At 38.2% G+C, this 13,992-nt stretch overlaps 1 protein-coding gene across 2 annotated transcripts in view; it reads right to left on the reverse strand.

Annotated features, from left to right (window-relative positions):
• Window positions 1-13,992, reverse strand: part of DENND1B (DENN domain containing 1B) — a 244,903-nt gene that overhangs the window by 130,625 nt on the left and 100,286 nt on the right. For both annotated transcript variants that reach the window (XM_027774545.1, XM_027774546.1), the window contains one exon: window positions 5,462-5,531. In XM_027774545.1, the coding sequence (XP_027630346.1) occupies window positions 5,462-5,531 (70 nt within the window). The remainder of the gene's footprint in view (window positions 1-5,461; window positions 5,532-13,992) is intronic.

Below are 13,992 nucleotides of genomic sequence, written 5' to 3' on the forward strand. Positions count from 1 at the left end.
CTTTCTTTCTCTCTTTCTTTCTCTCTTTCTTTCTCTCTCTCTCTCTCTCTCTCTCTCTCTGGTCAACGTCAATAAAATAAAATAACAACAATGAGTAAAATTTAATAATCTTTAAAAAAAACCTGAAAACAAAATGGTATAACTGCAGATTTGCTTGCTATTTAATTGATACTATGAACTTAGAATACCTTTTCCTCAATTTAGTAACACAAATGCAGTTTCTCCTATTTTCTTTTCTCAGAAAGCCAAAACTATATGGATTTGCTCATCACTCTTTTCTTTCATGTATTTCAACATTACTATGCTTTCAAGGTGGTATATACTATATATACTTAATATAGTCCCTCCCATCTTGAGGATGGGACCAAAATCTAAATGAAAAAATCATTAAGTTTCTTATATACCATATACACACAGTCTGAAAGTAATTTCATGCAATGTTTTCATATTGCAGCACTTTAATGGCTGTGTCATCGTGTCAGTGCTCATAAAGCTCGGGATTTTGGAGCATTTCAGATTTAAGACTTTTAGATTAGGAATACTCAACCTCATCAGTTTTCAGGAAGTTCATTCCTGAACATCAGAAAAGGGTGACACTTATAGCAGAGTGTATACGAAATGCCCACTAATATCTAGAGGAAAGAGAATCAAAAATACAACATAAGGAACACTAACATTTTGGGTACTTATGGAGGAAAAAGGCTCAAAAGGCTGAGGATGTAAGTTAAACAAAAAAAAAAAAAAAGAAAATTGCGAAAGAAAGAAAAACAAACAAAAGCACTGTCAAGAGAAAGTGAGTAGTAACTGAAAAATTTACACAGATAACCAGAGAATGGAAACGTATACCCTGAACTGGAAAATCAGAAAATGATAGGAGGGCAGCATAATGAATTCTCAAATGTATTTCAATTAAATTGCGTCAAATGGCACAGCTAACATACAGTATATTAGTTCTTGCTTGAAACATCAAACAATGATGGAGTGGGACCAGCAGGTGGCATGGAGGTTAAAGGCACTGGACTCCCATATGGCCGACTGCGGTTCAAGTCCGGGACCTGGTTACTCACTTTTCCTTTCTCTCTCCCTGTCTCTGTTTCTCTCTGGTCAAATTAAAATAATAATAATAATAATTTAATTAAATTAATATTTTTTAAATGATGTAGAAAAATTTACAAATTCTCATCCCAGAGAAGGTTGTTAATTCAAACACAAACCAATTTTTGTTTTGCATTTATTTTTAAGGGAAGAAAATAACAATGTAAATGTAAGAGTTAAAACTACAAAATTCTTAGGAGAATACAAAAAGAAATCTTCCTAACTTTGTATTTGGCTAATATTTCTTGGATATGACAACAAAAGTATAGGAACAAAAGAAAAAAATAGGCAGATTAAAAGCTTTGTTTATCAAAGGACATTTTCAAAAGTGTGAAAAGGCAGGCACCCCATTAATTGGGAGAAAATAACTGTAAATCACATATCTAATGAGGGATTAATATATGAATATGTAAAAAATTTCAACAATAACAAAAAAAATTTTTTTAAATGAGCAAAGGACTTAAATAGATATTTCTCCAAAGAAGATTTATATATGGCCTAGAAGCATACCAACAATGCTCAATAACATTAATGATCAGAGAAATACAAATCAATACCACAAAGATATACCACTTCACATCCATTAAGACAGTTATTATAATAAAAAAAAAAAAGAAAAGAAAAGCTCAGACTATAACAATCATTGGTAAGGGCATAGAAAAACTAGAATCTTTGGAATCCTGTATTAGTAATGGGAATATAAAAATGGTACAGCCACTGTGAAAAATAATAAGGTAGTTCCTCAAAAATAAAACATAGAATTACCATACTGTCTCACAATTCCACTCCTAGGTATATGCCCCAAAAAACCGAACCCAAGGACTGGAACAAATATGTGTACAACCATATTCATAGTAGAATTATTTTTTTTAGAGGTTTTTACTATAGAGCACGTGCGCTCGCCAGAAAGACAGAGAGAGACAGAGAGACAGAAAGCAAGAAATCAGACTGCAGTCCCTTCTGCTCCATTCTCCTCTCGAGATCTTGGGCACGCATGTACGCACACGCGCCCGGTGTGAGTTTAAGCCACTGGGTCCTGGACTTGAACCGTGGTCAGCTACATGGGAGTCCAGCGACATAGCCATTAAACCAACTGCTGGTCCCCATAGTAGCATTATTCACAATTGCCAAAAAGTGGAAGCAACTCAAGTGTCCATCGAGAGGCGAATAAACAGACTGTGGTATACAGATAAAATGGGACACCATTCAGCCGTAAAAAGGAAAGAAATTCTAACATGCTACAACACAGGTGAATCTTCAAGACACTCTTCTAAGTGAAAATGCTAGTCACACAGGACAAATACTGAGTGATTCACTTAGATGGGACACAGAGAGTATCAAATTCATACAACAGTACAATGGCGGTTGCCAAGGATGGGAGAGGGAGGAAAGGGTTAGTTACTGGGTTTTGTTTTGTTTTTTTGTTTTGTGTTTGCTATAGGGGGTGTAATCTCACCAGAGAGAGGAAGAGAAAGTGAGAAATCATCACCACCCTTCCCCCAGGGGGCTTGGCCTCACTGCAATTCCTTCTCCTTCATTCTCCTCTGGCGATTTTGGGTACACACACACACATATGCACCTGGCACGCTCAAGCCACCACGTCCAGGAGTTGAACTGCTCAGTCGGCCATGTGGGATCCAGTGCCTGAACCTCTGCACTACCCACTAGCCTAGAGTTTGAATTGGACAAGAGGAAAAGGGTTTGGGTGGTTGTAGAACAACATGCCTGCACTTAACCCCACAAAGGGGGTTAAAATGGTTAAAAGCATAATTTTATATTATGCATATTTACCACAATAGAAAAAGAAATGGGAGAAAAAAACATGACTTACCAGTTCTTTAGCCAAGTAATCTGCCAGGGTATTTAAAAGCTTATAATACACTTCAAACCATGGAAGGTAACTGTAAAAAAAAAAAAAAAAAAATTAATGTGCGCATGTATAGCCATAATTTTGAATCAAGAAACAAGCAAACAAAATAAACATTAGATTTATAGGGTTAATTATTGATCCTGAAGAGAATAACTATCCCCATATTATTATTACTTTTTCAATAAATTTTTACATATTTTCTATTAGCTTTCATAAAACAAATCAGAATCCAAAGACCTTTTATTAAAGTTGTTCATTATACAATTCCATTTCATATAGCAGTATTTAAAGTTATTTAATCTTATCTCATGATAATCACTAGAAGCAACTATAGGATAAAATTTAACCACTATAGGAACATATTATATAAAAATTAATCTTAAAAAGCTTTTGGTCTGGGGCCAGCAGGTAGTATAGTGGTGAAACCACTGGACTCCCACATGAGTGACTGTGATTTGGGTCCCAGACCCAGAGGCATGAAACTCATGCCAGCTGTGAGTGTGTGCTTGCCCAAAATCCTGAGAGGATAATGGAGAAAAAGGGATTGCCATGTGGCCATTCCCCTGGGGGTGATTTCTCACCTCTCTCTATGTCTCGAAGGTGAGCACATGTGCCCTACAGCAAAAATCTCTTTTATAAGAAAGCTTTTGGGTCTGCTCCATGGCTTGGTAGTAATGTCCTGCTGAGATGAAACTGCATCCACACAGAGGACTGCAGCTCAGTTCCCCAGCCGACCTGCGCACCACGGTCCCAGTCTCACCTGTGACCTCGGCTGGCCGGGGGTGGGGGTGAGGGAATCACAGTGTGAGGTCCTGTTGAGGATGCTTCTCTCTGTCTCTATCTCTCATTCTCATAAAAGAAAAACTAAACTTTAAAAAAGCCTTTACATCAAAAGTTAAATTGATTCTTCTTGCACATTGCCAAATTGAGTATATAGTACAAGAGATTTTGCAGTCAAGTAATCAGTTTTCATAAATGTTTAAGTAGGGGGACCAGCAGTTGGTGTAATGGCTATGTCGCTGGACTCCTATGTAGTCAACTGCGGTTCGAGTCCTGGATCCGGTGGCTTAAAACTCACACCAGGTGCGTGTGCATGCGTGCCCAAGATCCTGAGAGGAGAACGGAGGAGAAGGGATTGTGGCGTGGCCATCCCCCCTTATGGCCTAGAAGCATACCAACAATGCTCAATAACATTAATGATCAGAGAAATACAAATCAATACCACAAAGATATACCACTTCACATCCATTAAGACAGTTATTATAATAAAAAAAAAAAAGAAAAGAAAAGCTCAGACTATAACAATCATTGGTAAGGGCATAGAAAAACTAGAATCTTTGGAATCCTGTATTAGTAATGGGAATATAAAAATGGTACAGCCACTGTGAAAAATAATAAGGTAGTTCCTCAAAAATAAAACATAGAATTACCATACTGTCTCACAATTCCACTCCTAGGTATATGCCCCAAAAAACCGAACCCAAGGACTGGAACAAATATGTGTACAACCATATTCATAGTAGAATTATTTTTTTTAGAGGTTTTTACTATAGAGCACGTGCGCTCGCCAGAAAGACAGAGAGAGACAGAGAGACAGAAAGCAAGAAATCAGACTGCAGTCCCTTCTGCTCCATTCTCCTCTCGAGATCTTGGGCACGCATGTACGCACACGCGCCCGGTGTGAGTTTAAGCCACTGGGTCCTGGACTTGAACCGTGGTCAGCTACATGGGAGTCCAGCGACATAGCCATTAAACCAACTGCTGGTCCCCATAGTAGCATTATTCACAATTGCCAAAAAGTGGAAGCAACTCAAGTGTCCATCGAGAGGCGAATAAACAGACTGTGGTATACAGATAAAATGGGACACCATTCAGCCGTAAAAAGGAAAGAAATTCTAACATGCTACAACACAGGTGAATCTTCAAGACACTCTTCTAAGTGAAAATGCTAGTCACACAGGACAAATACTGAGTGATTCACTTAGATGGGACACAGAGAGTATCAAATTCATACAACAGTACAATGGCGGTTGCCAAGGATGGGAGAGGGAGGAAAGGGTTAGTTACTGGGTTTTGTTTTGTTTTTTTGTTTTGTGTTTGCTATAGGGGGTGTAATCTCACCAGAGAGAGGAAGAGAAAGTGAGAAATCATCACCACCCTTCCCCCAGGGGGCTTGGCCTCACTGCAATTCCTTCTCCTTCATTCTCCTCTGGCGATTTTGGGTACACACACACACATATGCACCTGGCACGCTCAAGCCACCACGTCCAGGAGTTGAACTGCTCAGTCGGCCATGTGGGATCCAGTGCCTGAACCTCTGCACTACCCACTAGCCTAGAGTTTGAATTGGACAAGAGGAAAAGGGTTTGGGTGGTTGTAGAACAACATGCCTGCACTTAACCCCACAAAGGGGGTTAAAATGGTTAAAAGCATAATTTTATATTATGCATATTTACCACAATAGAAAAAGAAATGGGAGAAAAAAACATGACTTACCAGTTCTTTAGCCAAGTAATCTGCCAGGGTATTTAAAAGCTTATAATACACTTCAAACCATGGAAGGTAACTGTAAAAAAAAAAAAAAAAAAATTAATGTGCGCATGTATAGCCATAATTTTGAATCAAGAAACAAGCAAACAAAATAAACATTAGATTTATAGGGTTAATTATTGATCCTGAAGAGAATAACTATCCCCATATTATTATTACTTTTTCAATAAATTTTTACATATTTTCTATTAGCTTTCATAAAACAAATCAGAATCCAAAGACCTTTTATTAAAGTTGTTCATTATACAATTCCATTTCATATAGCAGTATTTAAAGTTATTTAATCTTATCTCATGATAATCACTAGAAGCAACTATAGGATAAAATTTAACCACTATAGGAACATATTATATAAAAATTAATCTTAAAAAGCTTTTGGTCTGGGGCCAGCAGGTAGTATAGTGGTGAAACCACTGGACTCCCACATGAGTGACTGTGATTTGGGTCCCAGACCCAGAGGCATGAAACTCATGCCAGCTGTGAGTGTGTGCTTGCCCAAAATCCTGAGAGGATAATGGAGAAAAAGGGATTGCCATGTGGCCATTCCCCTGGGGGTGATTTCTCACCTCTCTCTATGTCTCGAAGGTGAGCACATGTGCCCTACAGCAAAAATCTCTTTTATAAGAAAGCTTTTGGGTCTGCTCCATGGCTTGGTAGTAATGTCCTGCTGAGATGAAACTGCATCCACACAGAGGACTGCAGCTCAGTTCCCCAGCCGACCTGCGCACCACGGTCCCAGTCTCACCTGTGACCTCGGCTGGCCGGGGGTGGGGGTGAGGGAATCACAGTGTGAGGTCCTGTTGAGGATGCTTCTCTCTGTCTCTATCTCTCATTCTCATAAAAGAAAAACTAAACTTTAAAAAAGCCTTTACATCAAAAGTTAAATTGATTCTTCTTGCACATTGCCAAATTGAGTATATAGTACAAGAGATTTTGCAGTCAAGTAATCAGTTTTCATAAATGTTTAAGTAGGGGGACCAGCAGTTGGTGTAATGGCTATGTCGCTGGACTCCTATGTAGTCAACTGCGGTTCGAGTCCTGGATCCGGTGGCTTAAAACTCACACCAGGTGCGTGTGCATGCGTGCCCAAGATCCTGAGAGGAGAACGGAGGAGAAGGGATTGTGGCGTGGCCATCCCCCCTGGGGGGTGATTTCTTGCTTTCTGTCTCTCTGTCTCTCTCTGTCTGTCTGGCAAGCACACACACCCTATAGCAAAAACCTCTCCAAAAAGAAAAGAAAAAATAAATAAATAAATGTTTAAGTAGGATAGTAAACTTCAAAATGAATACCAATACAAATATCAGAAACTATTCTAACATTCTAAAAATTGTAAATTACTTTTAGATATCAAAATCAAGCAATATAAAATCATAATCAGAGCCAACAGATGGCAGAGCGGTTATATCACTGGATGCCCACGTGGCCTATAGTGGTTGAAGTTCCAGACCCAGTAGCTTGAAATTCATGCTAAACAAGTGTGCATGTGTGCCCAAGATCCTGGGAGGAGAATGAAGGAAAAGGATTGCGACATGGCTGTCCCCGCAGGGGGTGATTTCTCATTTTGCCTCTGTCTGTCTGTCTCCTTCTCTCTCTCTCTCTCTCTCGTGCATGTGCCCTAAGGCAAAAATCTCGAAAAAAATGTTTTTACAATAAAACTAATATTCATTTATTTTGCTAGATAAGAGTATAATTTTTATAAAAGCTGAGGACCAAATTCAAAAGTCATCTCTATGAAATAAAATCTATATTTCTTAATAAAAATATTGTATGTTAAAAACCTGTCCAAAGTTTTTAATTTAATATTTATTAAAATATATTTTTATAACGAAAACAGTAAGTCACAAAATACACCAGTGTTATGAATTATCAATGAACAAATACTTTTTTCTTGAAAGTATTAGTATTACAGGCTACTTTTTAAGGAAAAAATGTGATAACTTTACTCTTGATAGCAATCGTACACAGGTAAGAGTACATACATAAGACATATCCAAAATTTTTAAGAATCAGTGAATAGAGCTTAGAAAAAACACTGTGGTTGAATATAGCACACTGAATACATGCATTCACTTATCTCTATGCCTTCTGGGAATACCACTAAATGATAGGGAATTAATGAAAAGGGTCTAAGTTAATTATTTCAAAAGAAACGGAGGGGAAAAGCCTAGCAACACAGGCAGACAACCTTGTGAAGACTGTAAGCAAACACAGAAGTGCTGAGAGAAAATCCGAAGCTGCGTGCCTTCAGAAGGGAAATGGCAGATCTGGACCCCACGCCTTGGGCCCCCAGGATTCTGGAATGCTGATTTGAGAATCTCTCAAAGGTAAAAAAAAGCCTCAAGGTCCTCTTTTCTTGGGGTGAAACCTAACAGTGTACACACAACATTCACAATTCTGGTTGAAAGACACTACAGACTGATGGGCCAACCACCATATAATTGAGGAAATCAGACACAAATGTATGTTTGTATTAAACAAACATGAAAGGAATTATGAGTAAATATAGACAATACAAAAAAGCAGATGAAAACTTCAGAGCATATTTATATATGATATCCACAGGAGCTGAATAAAGAACAAGATGTTGAAGCCAGTGGGGACATGGTGGGTTAGACTCTGGACTCCCACATGACCGACTATGGCTTGAGTCCTGTACCTGGCAGCTCGCTTTCTCATTTTCCCTCTCCCTCTATTTTTTTCTCTCTAGTGAATACATGTGCCCTATAGCAAATTAGAATAAGAGTAATAAAATTAAATAACTTTTTTTAAAAAGAACAGGATGCTATTAAAAAAGACTTCAAAAAAATTCTAAAGGCTGAAAAAATTAAAACCAACAGAAAGGTTAGAAGATATCTCAAGAAAAATCTTCCAGGAGCTAGCAATAAAGAGACAAACAGCTGGATCATAAGAGAGAAAACATTACAATACAGGGCACCAACCTAACCATCATATAGTTCACTAATAGTACTTTCTCTTTTTCTTTAAGAATTACTTTATTGAACTTTATTTTTATTTATTTATTCAAATTTGACCAGAGGTGGACAGAGACAGAGAGACAGAGAGGGAAAGTGAGAAAGCAAGCCACCGGGTCTGGAACTGGAACCACAATCGGCCATCTGGGAGTCTAGCACTCGTAACCACCATGCCACATGTCGGCCCACTAATAGTACTTTCAAAAAGAAGGACGAGAAGAAAGGAAGAAATGAAAATATCTTTTTTAAACATTACTGGAAAATTTCCCAGAACTTCAGGCATGAGCTCCCACCTGAAAGGGTGACTAAATACTAGCACAGTATAAGCAAACCAGGGTGTCACTGTGGAAGTTCAGAACAGGCGAGAGAAAAGTGCTTAAGAGTTTGCAAAGAAACAAGCAGGGAACACAGAAAAGTGTCACTGACCCTCTCAACAGAGACAGCAGAAGTTACAAGACTGACTGCAAAGCATGAAGGCTACATTCTTTATACCTGAGAATTTTATGTTCAGAGAAACCATGGATCAGGTGTGAGGAGAGAATAATAACAGCATTTTCAGTCATGCAAGGATTCAAAAGTTCATCTCCTTAGCCATGCTAAACAAAATGAGGGAAGCCAGGGAGAAGGAGTGTGGGGCTGTAGGAGGCGACACATCTAAGATTCCGGCAGGACAATGAAGAGCAAGAGTAGTAGGAGCTTTGCAGAGACCTACAGAGCAGCCAGTGCCAACGGAAAACAGGGAAGGCTTTAGTGAGGGATGCCAGAACATGGTATTTACAAGGGCCTTGTTGACAACCTCGCCTGGGAATCTAGAAACATTTGGATAGATGTGTGACAAATCTGACAGCTACGGGGACTTTGAAAACCAGAAATCAGTATTGGCAATCTCAGTTTTCATATTTAAATTATTCAGCTCTTCCTACCCTAGTGCTTAGATGAATATTCTACTCTTTCACTTACAAAAAAGCTCCAATAATTCTTAAAGAGTACTCATACTGGTTTTAAATTATCAACTCTACAATGCAAATTACCACATCATAGTCTCTGTACTATCATGTAAAGATCATTTTCGTGAAGAATGTCCTTTTACAAAGACACATGATAGTTCCTTAGAGTGCTATTTCTAACATTCAAACTCATGTTTAAACTTTTAATGACCTGAAGAAATTGCTATTTCTATAAAAAACATATGATGTATAGCTCATAATTATTGGCTATAAAGAGAGATGTCTTTTTTTTTCTATATCAAATACCTTAACACTCCTTTAAATCTTCTGGTTTTCTCATTTTTCTATTATTATATTTCATTGGTGATACTTCCCCTTCGATTTCTTTTCAAATTACGAAAACAAGTTAGAACCCAACTTTTCATTAAGTAGCTTGTTTACATAAATACAATTTATCTGTAAGATCACTCATTGACTTGTTTTTAACGAAGAAATTATTAGTATATCCATATTTAGGTTACTTTTAAAAATTTAACTACTCTTACTTGTCCTAGGCATCTTGGTATCTATATATTATTACTGCTTTTTAAATGTTCAAGAGTACTAAGTTCTTACTAAATTTCATTCAGATGAAGCTATGACTTCATCTATAAATTAGACAAAACTACTTAAATATCCTTATGGGATATTTCTCCCAGTCGTTTCTAAGGCCTCAACATGTTTTGTATTTCTATTTGGAGAGTAGAACTCACTTGTCACTTACAGACCATCTTGGAGGTAGAGAGAAGAAACTAAGAATCTCAGAGTCTACCTGCTAAAATAATCAGAAGTGCAAGAAATAAAACTTCTTGAGCATTAACTAGATGTATGGTAACAGGCTTAGTGTTATCTCATACAATTTTTACAATACTGCTTTCATGTATACTTGACTAAACTAGGGCAAAACAACTTATGCAGGATCACAGAGCTACCAAATGGCAAGTTTGGGATTTGAACTCTCATCAGCTTGAATATTAATGCCCAGGGATCTAGTAGGGACAGCCATTGCCCAGAGTAGGCACGCGTTTCTCAAACATCCAGCCCGCCTAACATACCCAATGACCAGACATTTTTTGGCAGCTAAACACCTGTGATCTTCAATCAGCCTACTTACCATTTGTATCCACTGAACAAATTCTCTCTTCTAAAATGTGTTTATTTCTTTAACATTCAGAGCATTACTTTATGCCTTTGTTCATATGGGCAAATTTCTCATCAGATAAAGATCTTTTATAATCTGATTCTCTCATCTGACCTTTTTGGTAATTCCTTCCAATTTTAGGTTTGGTTTGCTGTTCATCACGGTGGATAATTCAGAAAAAGACATGGCCTACAATACAGTACAAGATGCCTCCTAGAATAACATAAAACTATTCATCCAACTTCTAAGCATGACATTTTAAGCCCAGTCAGAAGACTTGCAATAGCTTTATCTAGCCAATGCCTTTCTTGATATAGGATTATGGATTTTGTCAATGAGTAGGGCAGACCCTTCCAAACACTCCCACTGTACTCCTGCCATGCTGAGGATAGGGCATTACCATAAAGAACTAAGTGTGGTTAACGTTCGGTGTGCTCTTTGTGAACGTGTCCTGGCTCTCGGTGATAACTGGTTCTTTTTTTTTTTTTTTTTTTTTTTTTTTTTGGGGTTTTTTTTCGTGCGCTCACCAGACAGACAGAGAGAGACATAGAGACAGAAAGCAAGAAATCACCCCGTGGGGATGGCCATGCCGCAATCCCTCCTCCTCCATTCTCCTCTCGGGATCTTGGGCATGCACGCACACGTGCCCGGCGTGAGTTTTAAGCCACTGGGTCCGGGATGCGAACTGTGGTCAACTACATGGGAGTCCAGCGACAGACATTAAACTAACTGCTGGTCCCATAACTGGTTCTTCTTAAAGAGTACATATCACTCACACATTTTAATAAGAACATCACTTATACTAGAGAGGAGCAGCTCTGTCACTAAACCACTGACTGGGAGCAATGTCAAGGAGTAAGGACGTTTTCTCTTGCAGAGAATTGGCAGCACCCAGTGTAGACGGTGCAATCCAGCTATCTCAGGCTCTCTCTAGCCCTTGGGCCTTCTGTTTGGTCAATATGGTCTTCTTGTTCCTACTGAACTATGTAAGTTGCCAACTTCTAAATTCAAGATGATTCACTTAAAAATCTAGATTTCAGGCTAGCCAGTGGTGTCGTGGTCAAGGAGCAGGATCCCACATAGCAGGCTGTCTTTGAAAAAAAACGCCAGGTACATGTGTGTGCAGGCAGGTACGTGTGTGTGCCCAAAATCCTGAGGAGGCTGACATGGAGGAAGATGATAAGCGTGACTGCTGTCTGCTGAGGTGCTTCCTCACTCCTCCAGTTCCTCTCTCTCTCCAGTGAGCACACATGCTCCTGGGCAAATTAAGAAAGAAAAAACAAACTCTCTAGATTTCTTGCTCTTGTTAAAATCAAAATAACTGCTCATCCTTAGCATTGTCACTGCACAGTAAACGTCCAGAGCCAGGGTGTGGCTTCTGCTTTTGGATGTGACACAGACTGGTCAGATCCTCAGACTCACCCCCCTTTCCTACCATCAGGCCCTCGCCTTTTCTACCAGTTAGTCCTCAGTCCCTTCTGGAATTCACAATTATGCAATAGAAAATCCTACTGTTCATTTTCTTATCTGATAAGAGTTGATCCAAGGAATTCAAAGAAGTGTAATAATTTCCACACTTTAATTAGATTCCACTGCACTCTTTAAGTCAAAATATGTGGCAAAACAATGCACTCTTTTTTTTAAGAAAATTATGTCTAAATTTTGATCTGAATATATTTATACACATTCATATATTGAGTTGTTGGAAAAGTCATGAACATTTTTGCATAGAAAAACACGTCATGACTTTTTTGACAACCCAATATACGTAAAATAAAGACTAACTCATACGAGGGGTTTTCAAAACGTTAATAGAAAATGCACATTATGGCAAACTGGATTTTTTGCCAGCTGGTGGAATGGTGATTGAGGCAGCTGGATCCCACATGGCTGACCCCAGTTCAAGTTCTGGACCACACAGCTTGAAAATCACACTGGGTACATGTACATACATGCCCAAAATCCTGAGAGGAGAACGGAGGAGAAGAGATTGCAGCATGGCCAAACCCCCTGGGGAAGTGATTTCTCAATTTTCTTCTCTGTCTCTTCTGTCTCTCGCTCTTTCTCTGGTGAGCACACATGCCCTATGGCAAAAATCTAAAAAAAAAACAACAAACAAAAAAAGGAATTCTAAAGCAGCTTAGAATAATAAATATACCGCATGGCCATTTGTACCATGGGAATGTATTATTACTTTTTTGTGAAGTTTATTTGTTTATTCCATGAGTGAGAAACAGACACAGATAGAGGGTCTGGATGTCACAATCATTTTTGCATAGAAAAACACGTCATGACTTTTTTGACAACCCAATATACGTAAAATAAAGACTAACTCATACGAGGGGTTTTCAAAACGTTAATAGAAAATGCACATTATGGCAAACTGGATTTTTTGCCAGCTGGTGGAATGGTGATTGAGGCAGCTGGATCCCACATGGCGGATTGCTCCACTGGGAGTCCCAAACCTGGTGGCTTGGAACACACCGTGTGTGTGTGTGTGTGTGTGTGTGTGTGTGTGTGTGTGCTGAATCCAGAGAGGAGAATGGAGGAGAAGAAATTGCAGCATGACCATACACCCTAGGGATGCTTTCTCACTTCACCTGTCTCTTTCTCTGTCTCTCTCCAACGAGCAAATAAAAAAAAGAGAGAAAGATTATGGGTTTTTAATAATTTTTTGCATAAAATAAACTTGTACTTTAATTCCATTTTTCTGTGAACCTTTTGAAGACACCCCCCCCTTCTATTAGCTGATCATGCTAGTGTCAGGTATGTTATTCTCATGTTTTTATTTTTGTGGTTTCTTAGGTAACTTTTAAACAATATATGTTCGAAGCGATTAGTTTTAAACAATGAATAGGCTCTTAAACTGATTATCAATAAATGACAATGTTGTCCACTAAATCTTACAGTCCCAAATATAGTCAAAACTGTTGTCTTAAAACTAAGCACAAAAATCCTAGGAATTAAAAAAAAAATTTACTCAACATGTTATAACTTAAATGTTCTACTTGAATTTTTTAAAAAAATAAACCTTTTTTTAAACAATAACTGATTTTCACAATCATGTAAATACATGTCAATGTAAAACAAATAATTAGGACTCATTGTTTCAAACAACTTGTCAAAAAAAGGATAAAGCCGATTAAAGATAATTGTACGATCATTTCCTAAATTTTCCTAAAGACATACGGCAAGACTGACGTCCATATAAAGACAGATGTACGTATAAAGCCGTGAGTCCATTCTGTGGCAGCAAGACCACTTCCCCACACTTGTACTTCTGCTCTCGGGCTGATAAAACTTTTACATTCGAAAGTCAAAGGTTAAATAAAGGAAAGGAAATGTTTTTTGTCAAATAGTCAGGTAACCACTAACAGT

Source organism: Tupaia chinensis, unplaced genomic scaffold (assembly GCF_000334495.1).
Source record: "Tupaia chinensis unplaced genomic scaffold, TupChi_1.0 Scaffold000453_1, whole genome shotgun sequence".
Taxonomy (NCBI): Eukaryota; Metazoa; Chordata; class Mammalia; order Scandentia; family Tupaiidae; genus Tupaia; species Tupaia belangeri.